The following is a 24,868-nucleotide window of genomic DNA, read 5'->3' on the forward strand; positions in this document are numbered from 1 at the left end:
AAAAGCCCAAGAACCCCCTCACTCCCTCCTCCTCCTCCTTCTGCTAAAGAATGAACAAATGAGGATACTTATCATCAGTATCATAAGCGGGTCGTCCCCATAGCCCATAATTTGATGCTGGAAAACTAGTTCATGCATTCATTACATCTAGACTATTGTCATTCAGTGTTATCTTTTCCCCCCTAAAAGTTTCCTAAAAAGCCTCCAATTAATCCAAAACGCTGCAGGGAGAGTGTGACCAGGTGCAAGAAAGAGAGGTCATATTTCCTAAATACTGGCTTTTCGTCATTGGCTCCCTGCTAATTCCAGAATATATGCTAAATTTAAAATAGTTCTCCTGACATATAAAGTGTGGTCTCAACTTTTAAGACTTAAAACTTTCCTTTTGATAAAGTTTATAGTTAGGGCTCAATCGGGTGAGGTGAATCATACCTTACTTATGCGGGACTTCACGTGATACACCATGCAGTTATTCATCTCTTACCTCTTTTCACCCCACTGCAGCATGACATTAAATGTTCTTCTTCTCCCATAGCGTCGACGGATAAAGAGTCAATAATTGACATTTATGGCCACTAGGGGGAGGAACAATTCCATAAGAATCTGACAAAATGCTCTAATATATAATGCCCTTATTAAGGGCTAATGCCTGCAGTCTAACCCAGATTTCCAGCAGACTCAATAAAATTAGCATTCAGCTGTAGTCTCAAAACATTACCGCTCACAATCATGTCTGGATCTCCAAAGAAGAAAAAAAGTGACACATTTTCTGATGATTTATGCTAGAATCTTGGGAGATCTGCATCTCATTTCACAAACTGTGTGTCACATAATTACAAGATAACATCTCAAAATATAATTAGTCAGTATTCTTGCATAATGATATTGTGGTTATCTGACTTCCTGTTGTTTGTTTCTTCACTTTGGACACAAATTGATGTGACTAATTCATCAGTGGCAATTTGAATGTTAATTACAAATTGCAAAGTCCGTCTATGTGCTCACTAGCTAATTTGGTGTTTAATAAATATTTTTCTCTGAGCTTTTGTTTTGGTAAAGAGCTCAAGAGTAGTGATGTTGAGCCATATAGTAATATGTGTATCAAAACTAATGCTGTAAGAGACTAAAGCGCCACAAAGCTGGAATATGATTGTAAATGTAACTTTAGCGACCAAATATTGAGGTAAGCTAGTAGTTTTAGCATGTTATAAGTGCTTGAGGTCATGAGATCACCATCCAAAAATGAAGCAATGTTCATGTAATTTGTAATTACTAAAAATAAACATGTTTGTTTATTAGTTTATTTATAAGGAACCCCATTAGCTTCCACAACAGTGGTTGCTAGTCTTCTCGGGGCCCAAACCATCAAATACAATCAAATAAAATATTACACAAAAAGTGGATGCTAAATATCTGCAATAAACAATAATAAACTGTTAAATAAGAAAACAATCCAAGGGTCACCAGTTTTTCCACTCACAGGTTAGCTCTTTGACCCTAGAGTGACCTAGTTCATGTTGCATATTTATTAGCGAAGCTTATACATTTAATTATTCTATGAGATCTTTGAATGTTACAGGGGAGCAGCAAGAACAACTTTGTATTCACTGCTGGGCACTTGAGTGTCACTGGACACAGTAAAAACCATTAATGTGAGATAAAGTGAATGAGTGAACGAATTATAGGGGATTCAATATGCCTCTACCCTATTTTATAGTGTATTTTAAACAGATTTGTAATAAATCTAGAAAGTTGCTTATTCCAGAGATTTCTATTTCCTCCCGCATAGTTTTCATAACCCACATGCATGACACTATAAGAACTTAAGCTTCCACATATCCTGACCCTTCTACCAACCCACTGTATGTACTGTAGGTTAACTACTGTAGAAATCTGCAAAACAGACAAATTCTTGATGTCTTGGACGTGGGCAATAAAAACTGATTATGCACATAGAGCTGAGGCTGGGCCATGACTAATATATTTGCTGTGTGATATGTGTCTGAAAAGGGTAATCTGCAGAGTCTAGCTCCCAATAACTTGACCCCGGGGCAATAAATTCCATAAAATCCATATTGTATGGCATAATGACACACACCGTTGTCTTGCATGTATTCCAAGGTCTAATTAATCCAGCAGGTAGTCACTTAATCTTCTTTAATTTCAAAATTCAAGAATAATTTAAATTAATAATGTGCAATCACATTTAACAAAGGGAAATGTTGACCAAAAGAATCAGTGAGCCAAAAGTTGTTTCTCATTTGAAATGGTCAATATAAAAAAGATTTCAAAAATATTAGACTTAACACAGCTACAGAAGAAAATCCAAAGCCTCTTTAATTTAAAGCTCTGGCTTTCACTTTTGAATCTAATAACAGGGAATAAAATCAAAGTATTCACATTATTGGCCAGATGCAAAGAGATTAAGAGGGGATAAACAGCATGGGATAATCTAGAGAATGGATTAAACCACATGTCGCTTCACAGCAACAAAGGGGCTGTACGTGGTCTGCAACTATATTTACAGTAGATGGATGATAGTGTCAAAGTTAAATCCACATGAAAGCCAAGGCCAAAAGTTTCCCAGTAGAACAAGATGAGATGAACGATAGTCATTCCACTTGTCAATTATTTTAATGTTCTGGCTGACTGGTGTACTTAATTACAGTGGTCTGTGGGGGGGGGGGCACCTGCTTTTTGGGACATTGATTGATTTCCTCTCACAACTTCTGCTGGTTAAACACTGTTATCCTACTCTGTAATGTTACTTATGTGCTTTTTTGTTGTAGCAAGTGTCTTAGCCTCTGTATATAAAAAACATGTTGTGTTAATATACACTCATTATATTTGGAGTATTGTTTCTTGGTTGGTTCTGGCCTTCTGATATCTATGTCTCAGTTTAATATATTTGTTGAAAATAGAGGAAAGAAATGTCATGTTATATTACTTTCATGATTTAAATAGTTGTGTTACCAGTTGCCTTTTTAACAGCCTTACATTTGTTATTTCAAATGTAAATTTCCCAGCATTGCATATGAATTGAATAACATTAAATTTGGCAGTTAGGTCAGCAATATTTGTCTACCTACCTACCTACCTTGTTTTGCCAGAATTTTCCAGATACAAAGTTACGAGCTCAGTTTGCCAGCTGACAAGCCAAAACAGCTGTTAACAGATTATGAAAAGAAGAGCAAAGAAGGACGTGAATAGCTTGGTGTTAACTCGTCTGCCGTGGATGAAGTTTTTTCAGTGTTACATCCCTGCAAATTTATCGAGATAAATTTGATTAAAAACCTGTTAAAAAAAAACACATAACATTAAAATTTCAAGTTAGGACATGAGTCTTCAAGGCTTCCTGCTCCTTGTGAGTGCCCTTGTGCTACCACAATCACATTAAACAGATCTGACCCACTGTTGCTAAGAAATTACCCCACTTAATACCAATATAAAACAGAGTGGATGTGTGCTGAATCCAATAAATCTGTGCTGCTGAGCTCTCAGGGTGTGACAGCATGGTGTTTTGGTGTATGTAGATATTTTCTAACAAAGACCTAGAAAGTGCTGGTGAATCACTGTTGGTGTTTGTGTGCAGTATTGCCTGTGACGTTTGGTATGTTCTTACTATTTTAATGAGCTTCTCTGCTATAGCAGATGTGTCTGGTGTTGCTTTCTCAGGAAGGATGGCATTCTGTATAATTAATTCACTAGAGCTGAATTCACAGTGGGGAAAAAAATGCTGATACGTTCACCTTTAAGGACAAACAGCTGCCAAAGGGGACATAAAGTGGAACAGTATGAGACTGTGGAAGAATCGTATGCTTACACCAGCAAAGTGGTGTAAAGTTGGAAGAGTAGAAATATGTTGATGCAGCTGCTGATGTGCTCTGTGGAAAGGCTAGCCTTCAATAAAATAGGGAATTCATACATTTTGTGCCGTTTGTCAGATCTGACATTTGACCAAGGTCTGTTCTGTCAAAAGACTTTTAAAAAGGGGTGAATTCTGAGACGAAAAGCAACACTAACTGTAAGTAATCTCAGAACTCAGCTATCAGGCCATTGGAGCCATAATGATTGCTGTTTTAGATATAGACATCAATTCTATGCATCTGCAGGATGTACCAGAATGCACTGGAACATACAAAAAAGAATAATTATTTTAAATTTTGTCCTTCAATCTTTGTTTTGGTAAAAGAATCATCAACTGGCAGCGATTATACTCTTGTAGACCTTTGACATTCAACATGCAATTTATTGAAGGAATCTGGAACAACATAAGTTAGAATTGCTGTGCTCTGCTTTTCATTTTATGAGTTTTTTGTTTGTTTGTTTTTTTCAAATTAAAAGCCAGGATATGTGGAAAACAATGTTATGCATATATATGACTATGCCGTAGACACTAGAAGTCCAGACGCTTTTCTTTTCAAGCTCCTTAAACTACGATGACCTGGACACAGACATACTGTAGACACTATTGACAGAACATGTATGCACTATATGGTGGGCTGGTTCCCAAAAGTGCTTAATGGGGTTGAAATCCAGTGACTTGACTCCAATACAGAGTACCAGCCCACAGCTTCTTTACATACTTTTTGCATCCTTTGGAGCTTTGTCATTGTCCTATTGGAAAAACAAACCCGCTCCAATCAACTAGTATCCACACTGAAAAATAGTCAAACTTTCCTTATCATGATGCCTTTGATCATGCACAAATCTCTCACTTTGCCTTTATATTTTCCCACCAAAAGGAACTGGAAATGTAAAGGTATTTCCTGACAAATGGCATCTAGTCTTATAAATAAACCCGTTAACCCAAAATCGTATTTTCTTTTTGAATTTGCCTTGCCCAGTGTTTGCACATTTTTGCCCATCTTAACCATTCCCTCTATTGGCTAGGGCCAGACAGGTCTTTTTTTTCTTTGCAACTCTGTCTACAAGGCCAGTTTCCCGGAGTCGACTGTTCACTGTTGATTTTGAGACTAATGCTTTGTAAAGGGTAATGAAGCTGCCAACAGAGGACCTGTGAGGCATCCGTTTTTCAAACTGATGTACTTCCTATTCCTCAGTTGTGTATCAGAGACTACCATAGAGCTCATTTATGCTGTTCAGATGAGGAGACAGTATCAAAATCTTTCTAAAAGAATTTTAGAAAGGTGCAGACATCAACAGACACTTCCAGGCACCTTTTTTGGGAAGCAATTTTAACCTTTAATTTAAATAGGCCAGGAATTCACTGGGACAGGAAATCTGCATTCACAGACTCACTAGCTTCATGGTCATATTTGGGGCTCTTTATGTGCTGCCACTTATGAAGTTTCTACACACTGATGCAAACGGGCACTACAAAGACATCTTTCACTACCTCAAATGGCCACAGATGGCACCGTTACTTGTTTTTTTTCCACATTAAAAAACTAATGTGGAAAAAAAAAGCGAGAAGTGTTTCAAACTGAAAAGTTAAACGGTGTTTTGTGCACATAAGTATTTGAACGTTATCTCAGTTTTGTTGGTTTCTTTACACCCAATTACAGTAACGCCACAAAATTACTGCTGTAATGATTTATAGATTTTAAAATCAGGATGACAGTAGAGTGAATAACATATTCCAACAGACATTGCATAGGAAATTGCACAAATTCAGAAAGTCACCACTTATGTTTCTTGAACTTGGTGGAAAAGAAGTTGAAAGAGGGAAGATGATTAACTGGGCACTCAGACCACTCCTGTAACAGGAGAAATGGAAGATCAAACCAGTGGCTAGCAGTGTGGACCCTGAAGTCTAAACAGAAGTATTTTGGGGAATGGGAATGAAGTTGATCAATTCTTGATTTTTGTGTTTTTTAATGATAACTAACTCCAATAAATTTAACAATGCACGCTTTATAGATGTCTGTGATATTAACAATTCGGTCCTTAAAACATATTAATAAAGTCTACACAGATGACTCACGGGTTAAGTCTTTGTTCTATGGTCCTGAATAAAATTAGATGTTTGACTAACGCTCTTTTAGTCAGGGCTCACTTTCTTTTTCACTGGCGTTCACATGGTAAGAATATGAGACCATTTATTTGCAGTGTTTACATGACTCTTGATAAAATGCGGTCCTACTACAGCCCAGTGCTGATTTAGTAAAAAAACAACAAAAAAACAAAAAACATGTGAAAAGCTAGAAACTGTTTACATCACATAATAATGTTCCAGCAAAGACATGACTGCCCCCAAGTGGCATGAGCACCATTTGAACACAGTGTAAAACCCTGACACAAAATGTAACTACTGCAATTAAAGCTTGATTTATAGTCCTGCACTGAATCTCTGCAGGACCATAATGGCCATTGCAGCTTTTGCATGTTTACTTTTGGAGTTTGGACAAATGCGACTTCATTACTCTTCCATTAAGGATGACACTGAGCACATCTTGTTGGATTTGCAGCAAATACATATAAAACACTCATCTTTACTGAAACAGAAAAGAGAAGTGTCTTCAAAAACACCTGCCTCTATACCAACACCAACGTCCTTCTAGAAAGTCCCAGCAATGAGCAGACTCCTCCTGGAATTTACTTGTGCAATCATTTACAAGCATGTACAGAATTACTTCTTACATCTGATTAAACTTAATTTAAAAGCCTTGGTAGTTATACTTCTACCAATATTTCTGCTGCAGTGCTACCATATATTTCAATGTAGGCTTCTTTAGGTCGATAATATATCTGTCTGTATACAGACTTTCATGGTTTAAAAAAAAACACTGGCTGAAAACTGGCAACTGTGTTAGCTTTTTAGAGAAAGCCAGATACAACACATTGTTTCAATGAAACAATATCATTGTGTTACTCACATATTTTACTATCAAATGGACCAATCTAGATAAACTTCTGGGACGATACAGATGTAATGGTAAGGCATAGATTTCATCCAGTAGTACAAATCAAGCTTAAATTGATGTAGAAGAAGTTTCAGCTCCAACAGATATTCACATTCTTCCCCTCCACTGACAACAGTACAGTTTTATTTAAATTCAGGCAGCTGGTAGAAGGTTATCCGGTTTGTTGAATGAGCAATTGCAGTTCTCCTGGTTTTGTTATTCACACAACAATGGGACAGTTAAATTCCGCTGTCCAAACTGCATGCCCGCCATATCAAGTGTTTTACCCCAACATGGCCGTTGAGTTAGCAGCAAGTTGCGTCTCCCACTCATGTTCCACCACTTTGTAAAGCTCCATAGTGGCTCTAGCATCCTCCACAGAGGAGTGGCCTTTGTTCCCAATCTGAGGACACAAGAGAGGACATGTTAAGCATTATGTTGGTCATATTTATAAAATCATGATGACATTACATGATATTAACCGTTTAGTTGAAAAACTGGTTTTCTACCCAGGTTTCAGTTTAAATTTGTCATTGACAACAGCCCACTACATGAAAGAGGATTCCAGGGTAAAAAAAAAAGAAGAAAATAATTCAAAACCAAAAATCTTCTATGGTAAATATTTGTGTTGAATTCGATATAATTCTGTGAGAAAAACACTGCTGTTAGTGATTCACATAAAAAAAAAATTACTGGTGTCCAGATGTGTAATTAATGTAAATTATTATAATTTCTAATAAACTAGCTCCACTAACTGTACATATCTTCCATTTTGTATTCAACCAAACAGAGAACTGTCTTACCTGAATGTCACGGTTGAAAATGGCCTTCGTGAGCGTCTTCAGTGAAGTGCACTTATTCCCTTCAATGCCGGCCATCTGGTTCAGGAGAGGAATTCGAGAAGTGTCCCTGGTCAGCTCGGGGGGATGACAGTAACCAATCACCTTGAAGTCATTGTGGATGGCATGGCCAACCACCACCTTACCCTTAATCAGCGACAGTATCTGTAGTACCAACGGATAAAAAAAACATCTTATTTACTGGTTTATACAGAGTAATGGATGCTGCAAAAATCAAATCCTACAATGGAATGAAATAATGTCTAAATTAAAGTTAATTTGGACATCTTAACCCAGTTGTGATTCTTTTTTCAAATTAAGACCATTAAAAGGAACCAGTAAATAAATTTAAACAGTAAAACATATATAAATTAACAGTTGGTTTACCTAAACAAATTAATTAATATTAATTGCATGCTGTATAAATCTCTACGATCAAGATTTTTATTATTATTTTTATTATTATGCAGTGTCTGCATGAAACTGTGAAGATCCTTTCAAGGATACCTTACCTGACCATAAGTGTGCTCCCTTTTTAACAACAGTTTTTTATAAAACTAACAACAAATACATTTAACTACCATAAGTGTTAGGAAACTTAATTATCATTTCATTTTATTTTTGCATTTTTAATTTTCATTAGTGGGTCCATACTCCAAACGCATACATGTTAGGTCAATTGGAGATTCTATTTTGTGTGTAAATGGTTGTCAGGCTCTTTGTTGTTAGCCCTTTTAAAACCCTGTGATAACCCTGTGATAGCAGCTAGACAGCTACAACAGGCTCCAGACCAACTGTAACCCAGAACAGGATAAACGGACGAAAATGGATTAGGATGATAAATTATTCCTGCAGTTGTCTTTAATTGCTGTTATTTACTGTGTCTTTACACTAGCTGCAACTTGTATGGTACCTCACACATGTTGTGCGTTCATCCGGATTAAAATGTGTTTTATCTGACAATATATTTTAGTGCTGGTTAGCTGTCAAATTAATAACTATATTAACTATAACTATATAAATTATATATTAGCTATAATAACACTGGTACTTACATATCTTCCAGCATCTTTGCAGTTGTTGAGTTCTCCTTTACATTTAAATTCAATATTTTTCCCCAAATCTCTCTCTCTTAACTCCTCTGATGACAAGCATTTTACAATGTAAAAGAACATGCGAAATCGTTTAAAAAAAAAGTACACTTTTCTCACCTCCATCCTGGCCTTGGTGAATGGCATGGCATTGACGAGGTCACGGCGTCGGATGCCGCTCCATCGAGTGCGATAGTCTGTGACTCGTGCAGAGGGCTTGATAAACTTATCGTAAATCACATCTCCTTCATAGGAAACTATACTGCAGCGTGCAAGCTCACTGAGGCTCTTTGGTCCCGTGCCAACCATCTCACAGTCAATAGCGACATACTTAGAAGGGTTCCCTGATGACATGGTGATGGGCTTACAGGTGCTTGATACTGAGGAACCAGGGCTGCTGGCTGATGATTTCAGGGGCTCCTTTGGTTTTTCTCCACATGGAGGCATGGAACTACTGTGTGCACTGGCCAGATACGATAAACTTTTGCTTTGTGTGGAAGTGGAAGCTGGTGGGCATTTAATGGACGCACCATTCTGAAGTGGTGTTTGGCTCTGTCTGAAGTCTTGCCTATACTGGTTGTTCTTTTGTTTACCTTCCCTGTACCCCTTTGCTCCACGGTTGTGCCTCTTTCTACGCAGCCACTCTTTTTTCCTGTTTACCTTGCCTGCTGGAGCTTTTTTCGGTGCAGTTTCATCATGAGATAAATTAATCCAAATGTCTGACATGTTTACATCAAATTAAATAATTTCAAAACACACACTTTCCCACAAAACAATCTCATAGATCTGCTTATTTGTAATCCTTCAACAGGTCCTTGTTGGGTTTAGTCCAGTTTAGAAGTCTCATCCTGCAAGGCAAACACAATATTATCAAACTGTGCCTGGATTTGCAGAATTATAACCAATCAGACCGAGTGCCTGAAAATGCCTGCAAATTTTCAGATACTTTTCTAGGCAAAGAACACTTCAGGAAATCATTGTTACTGTTCTCTGTGGAACTGTCCAATAACTCTTCTTTCTGTGAGGTGAACACACTTCTCAGGCACAACATTTTACAGATATATCTCAGTATTTTACTGTTATACAGTCGTTTGTTAGATTTGGAGTGTATATATCATTCACTAATATAATTTTCACTAATTTCTTGCACAATCTAAGTCTTATCTTTACTTTTTAACTCATTTCATTTCTTAAAATGCTCTGTTTTTAATCCCTGTAGTATATATAAAAATTCGTGCACTTTTTTTCACTCAAGTTGTAAAGTCATCACTATGAGCATGTAGCATTTTGGCTTCAACTATGTTGCTTATAATTGTAGACTGTACTATTTTTATTCTTTATCCTGTTGTTATAACACAATAATTTCGCTCGTAAAATTGAATAAAGTATCCATATATCTAATTATCTAACCAATTTGGGGACGTAACATCAATCTGGACTTGTCCGGGAAACTAGAAAACATTGAAGTTGCCAGATTGACAATGTAAACATTGGTACTGTTCCATCCTTTCACAATAGATGTTTTCTGTTTTAATTGTTTACTTTTTGCGACCTGATACTTTGTGGTCGTGGATGGAAGGGTGAACACTTTTCCCAACTTAACATGGCAACCTGAGGGATTCTGGAAATATAAAATCTTAAAGCTAACTTTATACGGGATTTATAAGCAACTGGTAAATGAGCAGGCACAGTAACTGTCCCATCGTGTCGCAGATTCAAACTTTACAAACCGTACTGTTTATAAAGTTGGGGAAACCTGAAGGTAAGGAAACCTGATTTCCTTACCTGGATGACTGAGCAGACATCAGGAAACCTCATCAGCTGCACTTGGTGGATGCCACTACTGCTAATACTGCTATATCTTCTAATACTAACATTAGCTAATAACTGTTAGCGGTTAACGGTTAGCCCGCTAACGCTAACGTTGGACACCAAACACTGTTTATTGACAGTCTCTCTCAATGGACAGTTTCTCTTTCTGCTTGTGAACATTTGGTCGGTCGATAGCGATATATGCCCTCAAAGGAAATGTCTAAAATTAACTTTTAGAAACATAAAACCAGACCTGCTACACGTGAACCGAACGAATCCTCCTGCCCAGAACAGATGATCTACATCCGGGGCATGTTGCCTTTGGATACCCTTTGTCCATCTTGAAAATTCCAGATTGGTTTGAATACTTTTATCTCTGGTATCTAAAAGCCTCTCTATTATATTTCATTGAAATCATAAAATATTTTAAAATTGACATGCACAATAACTTTGAGTAATATACTAAACTAAAACTCTTTAAACGTCTTTTGTAGTATCCTTTCCACTAATTCCTAAATAATGTACTATTTGCTCACAGTAGGGAGTGATTTATTATAAGTTATTAATAAAACCCCATATCAGATGTATATAAGGAACCAAGTAGAAGACTGTTTTCTAAAGTTTAAAATTAAGATTCTAATTTTAATTTTTTTTGTGCACTTGTATCTAAAATTACGGCGAGTACTTAAATGCATCACGATTCTATCGAAAAACGTGAAAGTTGTAGGTAGCGACGGAAACAAGCTAGTGGCTAAAAGCAATTATCAGTTCAGACATTTAAAGGAAATACTTTTAACGTTAAAATTTTATTTTATGGAGATGGTTGTAATAGTTTTGGTATTTCAGACACACTCGGTCTTAACTAGAAAAATAAACTAAAACGACGTTAACGAGCTAACTTGTTAGCATTACCTTCAGGATGTCGAGATGTTTACAACAAGTTTCACAGCGGAGCAGCAGAGGGAACTAGCCAAGCAACTCTCCACCTTTCTGTCTCAGTACAGCCACCTCTCCGACTCCTACATAATTGTGCGTATCGATAGATATTTCTGAAGTATGCAGCTTGCCCAGTGGTTTTGTTTTTTGTTGCGTTTGGCATTAGTAAATAACCAGGTCTCTAACACTAAATGTTATTGTGCACATTTATTTACTTGTTTTGTATATGTCAAAGCCAATAGTGCCAGCTAGTGACGAGTGATTGTTTACCTTTGCGAGACAAGTAGATCAGTGAAACTGGGGTTTGCAAGAATTTCTTTATGCAAAACTCTCTTAAGACTCTATCACAGCATTTCATTCAGGTTGAGGTCTGGACTTTGACTGGACCATTGGAACACATTGATCCTTTTCTTTTTCTGCCATTCTATTGTAGATTTGCTGAGGGCTTGAGATCATCAGTCCCTTGCATAACCTAGTTTAACCCAGGCTTCAGCCGTCAGACAGATGATCTGATAGTTGGCTGTAGAATACTTTGGTATACAGAGTTCATAGTCGATTAATGACTGCCCAGATCCTGTGACAGCAAAACAAGTCCAAATCATCATCCCTCCAGCACGGTGCCTAGTAGTTGGTATGATGTGTGTTGTGCTGATAATCTAATGTGGTGCTGTTCATTAGGGCCAGATATCTCCACTTTGGTTTCATTCATATGTCCAAAGGACATTGAGGAATTTTGTAGAGATCAAATTCTGCAAAATTAAGTTGTTAATTTTGAAAACAAGTGAAAAACTTACTTGTTTTCAAACAAGTTAATACTTGTTCAGTCTTTTTCTTGTCATACTGACATGAGCTTTAACATTTAACATCTTAACTGAGACCCGTAGTCTCACTCTAAGATGTAGCTCTTGGGTTTTCTTGGGAGTTTCTCTAAGCACCGACCTCAAAGTGAATTTGCTGGGACGTCCACTCCTCGAAAGAATGTAGATTACACCTAAATGCTCCAGACGAGCAAACTGCCAAAACCTTTGCTTTATTAAGGGTGGTCATGCTTGCTGATGATCAGTTAATCAAGTGCATTTAATTAGCACTGAGTGGCTGTTGTGTACCCTTCTAATTTCTGTGGACGTAGTAAGGGTTTACTTAGTTTTTCACATGACTGTAAAGTATGGTATATGAATTGTAATCAAGCCTTATTTACACAGTGCAACAGCTGGATTCTTATCAGTTTGTTATCCCTTCTACAGGAATTTTTCACAGAAGATCTGTGGCACACATTACCCAGCAGCTGGCAGCCTGTGTTGCAGGACCTGTCATATCCACAGATTGCAGACCTATTGCTGGATGCCACTCATGAAGACAGGAGGTACTACTGGATTGTTATTAGGCCCTTTATATATCCTTAAAGCAAGGTTGCAGATATCCAAATCAAACTCAAAAAAACTAAAGAACCAAAAGCAAAGTTGATTTTAGCAAAGCCCAGAAGGTTTGGTTGCCTTGTTTTACAAAATTGAATTAATTCATACATTCATTTGTTTATTTAGGCAAAGTAAGCATAAATTAGACATCCTGTGCTCTTCATATAATATCATATCAATAAAAACATCCCCTTATTAGGTAATTAATTGCCTAAAAACGTTCTCATTACAGATATCCTTCAGTGTGGCCTCTGACTCTCTTGGCTTTCCGTGCCACAGCCCATGCCCTGGCATTTCCTAGGGAGAGCAGGAGTGAGGGATGCAGAGTAGGTGGGTCAGTGAAGCCAAAGGAGTTCCTGGAAAATCACAGTCAGAGCTCCCTCCTGGGTCACATTTTCAGGAAGCATGTTAAACCCAAGAAACAGCATGAGATTCGCAAGCTCGGCACAGTATGTATGCTTACAGGTGGCTGCTTTAGCACGTCTTGGCTTTTCTGCTTAGAATGTTTTTAATATATATTTTTATATTTGCAGCTGGTTAAGCAACTTTGTGAGCAGACTGATTGCAACAGAGTGGTCGATGTGGGCTCTGGGCAGGTATCACTCATAGTCGCATGATTTTAACACATAAGCACATCAATACATTTTTTAAGCTAGCACTTTAATGTTAATGGGAATGGAATTAGATTTCATGCTTCTATAGTAAAAGTCTATAAAATCAATTTTCATGCAAATTTTTAAGAGTTGAAATCAAAAATGAAGCAGTAAATCTTGCCACAGTAAACCCTGAGTCCCATTTTTGCCTAACCAGGGTCACCTGACTCGTTTCCTGTCCTTTGGACTTGGACTTTCTGTGACTGCTATTGAAGCTGATCCAACCCTGGTTACTATGGCATCCAAGTTTGATGGACAGTTGGTGTGGGCCTTGGAGAAGGAGAAGCAGAAAAAGGTTAGTGATTTTCTAATATTATTGCACACCTATAAGTTTCTAAATAAAGTTTGGATCTCAGAGAACTCTAAATGTCCTGTAAAGTTAATAGAATACTTAAGTATTTTGTGTAATGCTCTACCATTGACTCTTCCTTATTAATTATTATTTACTATTTTCAAACATAGTTTTTCCATATTTTTCCTCTTTATAAAAAGCTTGTTGTCAAGAAGAGCATTCTGGGTTCAAAAAGTCCAAACCTACAAATAAGAACTGAACTGTGTTGAGTTGACAAAGCAGTGTGAGTTAAAGTCGGCATCCTCCGTGATGTCTGTTCAAAGGCAAGATTAAGCCTGACACTTCCATTTTTGCCACTTGGGGGCAGCAAATACAAAGTGTAAACACTGGCATATCACCCTTCTGGATAATTTGTTGACCCTCTTAGCAAACGGTGGGCTTTTCCACCTTTAGCAGATGCAGGGCAACATTGCCATTCACCTGGAAATTGTTTATTTCTACCTGATAAATGTAAGCACAATTATTCACTCTTTAAAGTTGTAGTTTCCTCTCTATCAACTCTTGGAAAAATATGAGCTTCTTTACCTGTTAGATACCCTCTTCGCTAGCTAGTCTCAAACAGTAGTGGTTTCTGGATGCTTTTTCACTGAAAAGTAAGACTGGATAAAAACACAGTTAGTGATCAAGCTTTAAGTTTGAAATGTTGACCTCAGATTTGCGTAAACGCTCTTTAAAGCCTAGGGGAAAAACATAGTGATGATTTAGTGATTTACCAATCAGTGACAGTTTTAATTATGATTATATTTAATGAATCCATTGTATAGACATTTTACCTCCTACTATAGTGCATATCAACAGAAATATTAATGAACATCTTTTGCTTCCTAGAACTGCTCCTCTCACATTCCAGCACAATATTTTCCTCGCCACATCGCCGGTTGGGTAAACCCGAAGGCATCGTGGGAGGCTTTCATCAGACAGCTAAAAGCTCCAGATCATGTCAGCGAAGGTCCCCCAACTCTATCTGGACCCAGCAAAAAGAAACTGCGAGGCTCTGTGCAACAGGGAGGCCTCCATGTAGTTCAGACTTCTTATGCTCGTTCTGATTCTAACTCTCAAGAGTCTGAACTGTCAAAACAACAAAAGTCAAAAAAGATGTCCGGAGTGGAATTCGTTGACGAAAAATGCTCCTCATGCATCCACTCTGACAGTCACGAGGGGGTATACTCTGAGGAAGACAGCCTGCAAGGCTATCCAAACTTTGTCCTGACTGGTCTCCATGCCTGCGGTGACCTCAGTGCCACCCTCCTCCGCCATTTTGTCAAATGCCCGCATGTGCGCGGCATCACCTCAGTGGCATGCTGTTACATGAAAATCACAACCAAAGAAAACCCCACCCCTCCAGGACTGGTCATACCGCCTGCTCCACCAACACCAGATCAAGAGTCAGTTCAGTCAGAGTTTGGCTACCCGATGAGCTCCTGGGTGTCAGGGCTGTCGGGACATCAGTTGTCCTATAAGGCCCGAGAGGGGGCGTGTCATGCTGTTGAGGACTATGTGCGGCGACTCAGGGAAGAAAGCGAGTTGCTCAGGTCGCACTGTTACAGAGCGATGCTTGAGACCTTCATCAGAGACACAAGGCCAGATCTGCGCAGGGCAGGAATCCAGACCATCAAGAAATCCCACCTATTACCTTTTATAGAGTGAGTAAAAATTGCATCCATCAGGTATTTACACAGGTCTTTCATTTCAGCTGATATGGTTTGTCAGTTGTCTGAAAATGCAGCAATAATTGGTACAACAGGAGGAGGGTCACTAAATTCATAATAACAGTGCATGCCCATGTTATAGTATTGTTTGGCCTTTCAGTGCGTAAATGCTAAAATGTGGTCATTTTTGCCCAATGCTAGGTGGTTGCTAGGCAACATGATTATAATGTTTTACTATATGAAGTGTAAATCCACTTTTGTGGATATAAATAAGATGGTATAGTCATGAAATGTAAGTAATACATTGTGCTCATATTGGTTTGTAAAGGCAAAGTAAAATTTATTTATACTGCACATTTAAAACAACTGTTGACCAAGGTGCTGTACAATTAAGATAATCAAGAAAAATAAAAACATAGGAAGACATTATAAAAGTTAAGAAAAAGAAAAGTAAAGCCGTGAAGGCTAGAAAATTTTAGCCTGCTACTAGATGGTTGCCAGAGAACATGATGGCGACATATATATCTTGCATAGTTCAACTTTTGTGGATGTGAATTATATGTTATTGTGAAATTAAAGTGACATGAAGGTGTTATACAGGCCATGAATTGGTAATTTAGCCCTGTTTGCTCAGTAGTTGCTAGGCAACTGGATGATATCATAATATGTGATATAGATAAAAACCTCTTAAGAGGCACATGTGTTTTGTTGCTCTGCCCCTGGAGGAGTACTGGACAAAGACAGGCAGAGATTTGGTGTCATTTTTGCATGTATAATTTGCGTTCTGTAAGAATCATTTTAGTTTCTGACTAAAGTATCCTGTCCTGTTTTGTCTACATTTGTTATCCCTCCCAGATATGCTCGTTTGGGTCTGGCTCGGGTCGGACTGCCTCCTGAGTTGCCCCTGGACCTGGGGCGAGTGGAGGCCATGTTGAAGGAACAGGGCAGGGTGGTGGTGTACTTCAGCTTGTCCCTGCTGCTGGCCCCTGTGGTGGAGACAATGGTGCTGCTGGATAGGATGATCTACCTCCAAGAGAATGGTTGGACAGTTGATGCTGTCACATGACTTGAATATTATGATTGCGTGGTGTAGCCATTTATCTCAAACCTCTACTGTCTCTCTACAGGTGTGAACAGTCAGCTTGTTCCTCTCTTCAACCCAAACTTCTCTCCAAGAAACTTTGTACTGGTGGCTCTGAAGCGTTTTGGACAATGACAACAAAAGGAGAATTCCCACTTAACCACTCTTTGTTTTTAGGATTTTTAAATATTGAATATTAAGAAAGGTTTTAAGCTTTTAATCCATCTGAACATCATGATCCTGACGCATACATGTACCACTGTTTATCACTTAAAGCCTCTATGACAGCTTAGAGACATGCATGTGTTAGGTATCAATTTTCTCTGTATACAGACATTGTGTTTGTGGTTTGTTTTTGTTTATTTTATTTCTTGTGCCATTTTTAGTAAAGCAGAAAGGGAACATCATATTTTACGGTGTGTAAACAATATATCCATCCATCTTCTTGTGCTTATCTAATCCAAGGTCATGGGGATTAAGGATAGATGTGGGCATTGTCATCACCAAGAAATGTTAAATCCTAGAAATTGTGCCAATAAGCTGCTTTAGAGCAGGTTATGTTCAGGATAAAAGATCAACAAGTTGCAAAATCACCTCTTACCATCTCAAAAATAGAGTCACCATTCTTGGAAGATCACTTTGATCTTGGTGACCAAATAGCAACATGACCTAAACACTTTTACAACCATATAAAGCAGGGACACTAAACTGATTTTACATTGTGGGCAACATACAGCCCACTTTGATCTGAATTAGGCCGAACCAAAGAAACTCTTCTTGCTTTAAGTATAAAGAAGTTAAACATAATGCATTTAATCCCTGCAAAAATTGTAATATTAAAAAAAGAGCAATTTCAGCAGTATATCTCAGTTTTTCTACATGACAAAAGAAATGCGCCTATAAATCAAAAACAAATCGGTCACGTTTGTAAAGTGTTTAAAATTACAGAAAAAGTTGTAATAGCTCAGTGCTAAGAAATGTTGGGTTTTTTCTAGACAGTGAAAAAATAGAAATTTTTCTCATATTTATTATTTATTTATTATGTAATTACTTTGGTGTATTAGTAGTAGTGGGAGAGGGCTTTATGAGTTATGTTGTAAAGCTTGTGAAAATACAGTAAAAACTTCAAAGTTTATGACCTTCTTAATATTTCCAGTGGGCTTGATCAAGTTTTTACCAGGCCAGTTCTGGCCACTGAACGTCTAAGAAATATAGACATTTTTTGGAACAACTTTGTTGATTTTTTTCCCCTCCTGCAAGCAATTTTAAAACACTTTTGTTTTTCTGTAGAACTTAATATACAAAAAAAATAATACCTGCAATACCTGTTCTTACTTGTTAACTTTACATTAGATTTGCACTAAATTATAATTTAATTTATATTTATTAATTCTATATGTATTCTTTACTTTTGCTCAGTGCTGAAAGTTTGAAACTGTCTTACACAAATATAACCATTAATTTAATGGAATAAGCAGGTCTAATCTGTCAGATTCTCCCGTGTCTTAATCGTAGCGCTGATACTCTATTCGCGCCCTTGGCGTTATCAGCACCTGCAAAGGCAGAAATAGCATTAGTTGTTCAGCTTCATCACTTTAGTTAAATTAAGTTGTTCATTTATGAGAAACTGTTGTTAAGATAAGGAAGCCATTTGGTCTGTGACATGTTTCTCAAACTTCATCATTAAATGCATCAGGCAATGTTTGTAATTTAGCGACTGTTTCTGTAAAAGAGCCATTTTCAGCAGTATTGTTAGGGATGGAGTTACACATGCATCACCAAATATCACACGCACTCCTTTCTGCTGCTTTATCAATCACATTTAGCTCTTTAAGAAGAAGTTCATTCTCTGGGTCCTCAAAGCATGTTCAAAGCCCAATAAAATTCCTTAATGAAGTGGAATGTCCCCAAAATCCTATTTTTAGGGTTTCAGGTAATGTGTCAGAATTTAGTAGAAATGTCAAAGGAACTTAGAACTGTTGCTCTCTCTTAATCGCCCCCTGATTGTCTTCAACTTACTCACAATGGCTTAACTGTGTGTGTGGAACAAAGCACGAAACATATGTGATGTTATCCTATATGTATGTAACTAAGTGACAAAAAAGTAATATTACTATTACTAAAGTGATCATTTCAGAAAATGAAGAAATTTCCACACTGGCCATTGAGTTGGCAGCAAGTTGCCTCTCCCACTCATGTTCTACCACTTTGTAAAGGTCCATAGCGGCTCTAGCATCCTCCACAGAGGAGTGGCCTTTGTTCCCAGTCTGAGGACACAGGAGAGAACATGTTAAACATTACGTTGGTCACATTTATAAAATGAAAATGTGACTGAGCAAAAAATGAAAAATCTTAAATGTTCACGATGTTGAGTAAAACTGAAGGACGAATGAAAAAAATCAAGTGCCTTTCTTTTAATTTTAGGATCCACTTCTAATAAACTAGCTCCACTAACTGTACATATCTTCCACTTTCTACTCAACCAAACAGAGAACTCCGTCTTACCTGAATGTCACGGTTGAAGATGGCCTTCGTGAGCATCTTCAGTGAAGTGCACTTATTCCCTTCAATGCCGGCCTTCTTTTGTTAATTTGGCCATCCTCACCCACTTGTGATTCTTTTTCACATTAAGACCATTAAAGGAACCATTACCGTATTTTTAAGACACACTTTTTAATGTAAGGATTTTAAGGTGCACTTCAAATCCTTAACCCCTTTTAGCAACAGTAAATGAGGACGGAACAAATTAGTTTAATTTGACCGTGTTCACTTGAAAAACTATTCACTCATCAGGACCTGTTCATGGAAAGAAACAAAACACTATGTTGTTACCAGTGTTGGGCAAGTTACTTTGAAAAAGTAATTAATTATAGTTACTAGTTACTTCTTCAAAAAAGTAAAGTAAGTAAAAGAGTTAGTAACTGAGTTACAATATTCTAAAAGTAATTAATTACTTGAAAAGTAACTATTGCATTACTTTAAAAAAACGTTAACCCTCTGGGGTCCAGGGTATAATTGGCCATTTTTAACTACTTTTGATTTTCCCTCCACATTTTACCTTTAAAAACGATTTACTTTGCCTTGTTTGGTATCGTCCTTTTCAGCACAACCTCACGTGTCTGAATTTACAGTTATGTTTTCATTTTTACATACTGTATTAACACAATTGATCTAAAATCAGACAAAAAACATAAAATCACAGTAGAAAAAGTTATATTTTTTACTGTAACAACCACAAACATGTTTAATGAATCATATTTCATAACTTTAAATGCAAATATAAATTGTCAATTTTAAAATAATATGCACAAGTTTTACAAACAACAAAGTTATTTGCAGCCATTTACATTTTACCCTTTTTTTTTATAACCACTTCAAACTATTTACAGAGCAATCAGCTGTTCTGCATTCAATAAGATGCCACACAAATTATTTGTGCCACTCCAAATATTTCTGTCCACTATAAAGGAGAACATCACAGCCTGATACCTGCAGGTCTGACAGCAGCAGGTGTATCACTCCTGTTTCTACCTGGAGACAGCAGTCGCCTCATTGTTCTGACACACAACACAAAACTATCCACAACACTACACACTAACTACACAAGACAACACATTAACTACACACCCCAAACACGCTAAACGTCACAAATCTCTCACATCTCAAAACTCCCTCTATCTCACTCTCTCACTCCTAAAACGTCCCCTGTTTTGTTTTTTGTTTTGCTCATAAGCAGAGCGTGCTTGCTAGCGCTGTCCTTAGACAGTAAACGTGACGAAACTATTGAGGAAAAAACACACGTATATATTGTTTATCATGACTCTGGTTTTACGTGGCCTATAAACACAGTTTAAAAACTGGTATATATCACCTTGTTGTTTTGTCTTTTAGTGGCCGTGTGATTGGCTTACCACGACTACTTAATTCTTCCTCAGTCAAACAGCAGCACTCATGCCATTGTTTTGCCCCCTTAGCTCCAGGTGTTGTGCTAGACAGTGATCGTGATTACCGTCCGCAGGAGCGCGCGCAGCTGCTTAAAGCTGTAGCATCCAGATTACTTACAGCTACTTCCGTGCAACTGATATAAGATGCTGAACCAGCTGAACACAGCTTCAACCGTTTGTTTGTTGAAAAATAGTAACGGACCACATTTTCTTGTTAGTAACTGTAACGGCGTTGTTACGATATAGTAATTAGTTGGATTACTCTTTAGTTACTGAAAAAAGTAACGCCATTTTTCCCATCACTGGTTGTTATATCCTGCATACTGGAATAGGTAACTGAAACCTCTGATTATGCTTGTGTAAGCTTGACCTAGGTCAAAGCTAAGAGACAGTCTGGTACATCAGGGGAGAACAGAAACTGAAAATGGGGAAGATCTTAGCTTGACCTTGTTCAGTGGAAAAATACCCTCTATTCAACAGTGTGAATGTAATTTTGTATTGCAATGCAGTTTAAAGTATAAATGATTGTAATCCCAATCAAATCTAGGAGGCATCCTTGCCTGACTCCCAAACCACTTCAACTGGCTTCTATAAGCTTTTCCTGTGTGGATCTGTCCTTCACCCTATATCTAAGGGAGAGACCAGCTGCCCTTCAGATCAGTCCTCATGGCCACCATAGCTGAAGGTAAGAATGTCGACTCATCTGCAAATCTGCTGATTTTCAAATATTGACATATTGTCAAAGTCAGCCAATGCATATGGTGTTGGTACAGAGAGAAGTGTATACAGTATACTGAAACTAGGTGAACAAGGGAGCCTTCTCTTCCATAGGGCCACCTTAAGTGAGATAGTATGTGACAGCTGCAACTGTATAAGTTTAGACAGGAGAGTTTGCCTTTATTCTGTGTTTTAGCAAATGAGAACCCACACGTGTAACAGCATCATGGACCGACTGGAAGTCTGTTTCTTTATTGTCTCAAGGATGGAGTAACACACAACACTACAAAACAGGACAACTGGATACCTGGTGAAAGAATTCAATTTTTTCCCTCTCCTGGAAAACAGCATGCAGAAGAAATCTTGGCAGTTAAGCTCAGTTCAGAAAAGCAGAAAGCAAATAGGACATTTGAGAGGAAGCACATTCTTGCTGCTGCTTTCACTACCCACAGCTCAGAGTCACAGTGAAAGTACCCAACTGAAAATAGCACTAATCATTTTTTAGTTTGCTTTATTAGAAGTACATTAAGTGTGCTAATTAAAAATGCAATGTTGATACAATGCCAAACTGTATTATTGGAAAATTGTGCATATAATACCAAAAGTAAAACTAATTAAAAAAAGAAAAATGTTTCCCATCATTGTTGAATGGCTATTACTGCTGCACATGTTTACATTGCGTTCACTGTAATACTTTATATTATATCCTATTTATTATATTTGATTTCAAATCAATTTTATTTATATAAAGCTTATCTTTAAGTTCAATAAGGAAGATTTGTAGTCACACATCTGTCTGCTTCCCATGTGTTGGTGGCTTATTTATGCCACATCACTTCCACTTTCCCATGCTGTCAAGCTCATTGCGACATCACTGGTGTAGTCCAATCATCTTTCCACACGTCTTCTTAAAGGCATTCAGAACTTTTCCCTGCTGATGTTTTTTAACTAGAGTATTTAATAATTGAAACTATAATCCATGTTTCCAGAACTCTGGTGTCAGTCTTCATTTTATGCGTCATGACAAAGTGATGCACTCTGGAGATTTACTGAGGTCTTTCAATACAATCGGGTCACAGGGGTAAATTCTTTCTGTGTTCTTAGTGCTGTGTTATCTCCAAAAGTCTCTCCCCTTCTCTTCCAGAACAAACTCATTTATTTTCTGTAGTTGTGTAACTCTACTCTGTCCAACAGAAACACAATGTTGTTATAATATTGTGCAGCATTCCAGCTGTCCACCGGAAGTGACAGCTGGAATCTCTCAGATTCCCCTGTGTTGAAGCCACAGAGATATCCTCCTAAGGATTGGCTTCAAAAAACCCTACTATGATACTATGACTATCCTTTCCAGCCTTACTGACTAAAGTGCTCAAAGCTCACAGATATAACATGTGCTATCCTAAAGCTGTTTGGTTGTTTTTTTTGTACAGCTTTTGTAAAATTACACATTAAGACTTTTTTTTATTTTTTTACTTCACTTCAGTCTTATATACTAGACATATCATTCATACCGATTGTGTTTTTCTTTTCAAAATACACATTCTGTAATGTCAGTACATTGTTTTATCGTGTAACTATAATCTGACACAATCACAGGCCAACAAAACACAGTGTTAGCTTCAACCACTTGCATAACCACCTTTAGCAGCAATAACTGGAAGTACTGGTTTTCTGTATGGCTTTATCCATCTCCAACATCATTGTAGAGGAATTTTGTCCTGCTGTTCTTTACAACATTTATTTGTTTCACTGAGGTTTATTCATTCTAGGTTCTGCCACAGCATTTCATTTAGGTTCAGGTCTAAACTTTGACTTAACCATGATTGCAACTATTTGATTTTTTTTTATCTTTTTTTTTTTTTTTAAACATTCTGTTGTAGATTTCATATTCAAAACAAGTAGAGAGACAAGTGATGGAGCCACCAAACAGCAAGAAAAATAGAAAAAAAACCCACATGACAGGAATTAATGTTGTGAAGGAGGGCAAGCATAGTTTTTATGTGGCAGACGAGGGCAGGTATGAGGTGTTTTCGTTGATATGCAATGATTTTCTCCAAATATGGCACTGGCCAAACATCTCTACTTTGGTCTCGTCTGTCTAAAATACATTGTTCCACAGGTCTTATGGTGTTCTAAGTTGCAGCTTTGCAAACCAAAACTGTGCTGCCATATTTCAGAGAGAAACAGTCTTTTTGTGGCAACTCTACCAAACAACCCATAATTGTCCAGTCTTTTTCTGATTGTGCTTTTTAAGCATGTCTCCTAAAACCTGTCTGAGATGTAGCTCTTGAGTTTTTTGCCGCTTCTTTGAGCACTGCACAACTTGACCTATGTTTTGAATTCTCCTGGGAAGACTGAAAACTGTCATGAAGGTTTTGGTGAACAAAATCTTGTTCTTCTGAACAATCTGCAGAACGATGAACCTTATAACACTTTCGAGATTTATGCAATTCAAGGTCGTTGTTGAGGTTTTTCCTCCTTGGCACTGCAACACAAACATCAATGCTCCAGACTCGCAAACTATCAAAGCACTGCTTTTATATGTCTTGATGGATGCTTAATTATCAAATATGTTATTGTCATTCAGTACTTTAAGAAGCTTTGTCCCACCAAACCTGTCATGGAAGTTAACCCCTTAGCAGTCCTATTAGTCCCCTAAACCATCCAATGTCCCGTGGGCGGTACGTCCGACTGCTAACAGTTTAAAGCTATAATTTGTGAGGGTGTGTGTGAAACGGCAAATATGATCACCTATGTGGTTTATTTTGTTGTTTTATTTTGTTGTTTTTGTTATAACAGAATTATATTCGTTCCATCAAAATCATATGTTCACATAATTTTTTGCACTGATCTCGTTTTTTGGTTCATATTGCAAGAGACAATCCGACTAATTCTCTTAACGGTAAAGCAGCGTGCACTTCTCGAAATAAAAATCCCATAGACCCAGCTGTTTTTGTAAAGTATGTCAACAGTTATATGTTGTGTGTATGTATATTTCAGCTCAAAATCTAATTTATTACAGCATTTTTATGCAGCACATTCTCAGCCCCCCCAAGAGACCAATAAAGCACATAATCATAACCACATGTTCTTCTATAGCTCTTAATCTCTACGATGTAAGACTGCTGCTCTGAGACCAGTTTGGTTCTCATTTTGTGTTGAAGTTTCACATGTGGTCTTGGCATTGCTCCTAAATCAGTTTTGTTTGTAGAAACTCCATTGGTGGAGTCGTACAGATCCATGACCTGTGCTTAGCACAATGAGATCACGAGGCAAACCACATATAATTCATTCATTATTTATACCCTTTTACTTATGGGCTAAATTGGACCGCAATGACATTTTGAGTGCATGTGGTTGTGCTCATAAAATGGAAAGTATAGAGAGTTCTATTAAGTGCAACAAAATATATTATAAACATATTCATTACAAGTACACTTCTCTTTTGGTAAAACCTAAAGGTAACTACAAAAACTGTAATAATTTAAAGTTACATTTAAATTAACAATTAGT

At 37.4% G+C, this 24,868-nt stretch overlaps 2 protein-coding genes across 3 annotated transcripts; one reads left to right on the top strand and one right to left on the bottom strand.

Annotated features, from left to right (window-relative positions):
* Window positions 1-5,184: 5,184 nt before the first annotated feature.
* Window positions 5,185-10,938, bottom strand: isg20l2 (interferon stimulated exonuclease gene 20-like 2). Of its 2 annotated transcripts, none has more exons than XM_005944365.2 (4): window positions 10,862-10,938; window positions 8,917-9,644; window positions 7,670-7,870; window positions 5,185-7,269 (listed from the first exon to the last, which is right to left on the bottom strand). In XM_005944365.2, the coding sequence occupies exons 2-4, from the start codon at window positions 9,520-9,522 to the stop codon at window positions 7,150-7,152; spliced, it is 927 nt and encodes a 308-aa protein (XP_005944427.1). In that variant the 5' UTR covers window positions 9,523-9,644; window positions 10,862-10,938; the 3' UTR covers window positions 5,185-7,149. The 2 variants fall into 2 exon arrangements, with proteins under 2 accessions (XP_005944427.1, XP_005944426.1); XM_005944364.3 differs by having other exon boundaries at window positions 10,582-10,931.
* Window positions 10,939-11,301: 363 nt separating this feature from the next.
* Window positions 11,302-18,975, top strand: mettl25b (methyltransferase like 25B). The gene is made up of 8 exons (XM_005944363.3): window positions 11,302-11,637; window positions 12,789-12,907; window positions 13,192-13,408; window positions 13,493-13,555; window positions 13,770-13,907; window positions 14,793-15,607; window positions 16,469-16,653; window positions 16,741-18,975. Exons 1-8 carry the CDS (start codon window positions 11,536-11,538, stop codon window positions 16,827-16,829), a joined length of 1,728 nt encoding a protein of 575 aa, XP_005944425.1. The 5' UTR covers window positions 11,302-11,535; the 3' UTR covers window positions 16,830-18,975.
* The last annotated feature ends 5,893 nt before the right edge of the window (window positions 18,976-24,868 follow it).

This window comes from Haplochromis burtoni, unplaced genomic scaffold, assembly GCF_018398535.1.
Source record: "Haplochromis burtoni strain Fernald_Lab_line unplaced genomic scaffold, NCSU_Asbu1 Contig_352, whole genome shotgun sequence".
NCBI classification, from domain to species: domain Eukaryota; kingdom Metazoa; phylum Chordata; class Actinopteri; order Cichliformes; family Cichlidae; genus Haplochromis; species Haplochromis burtoni.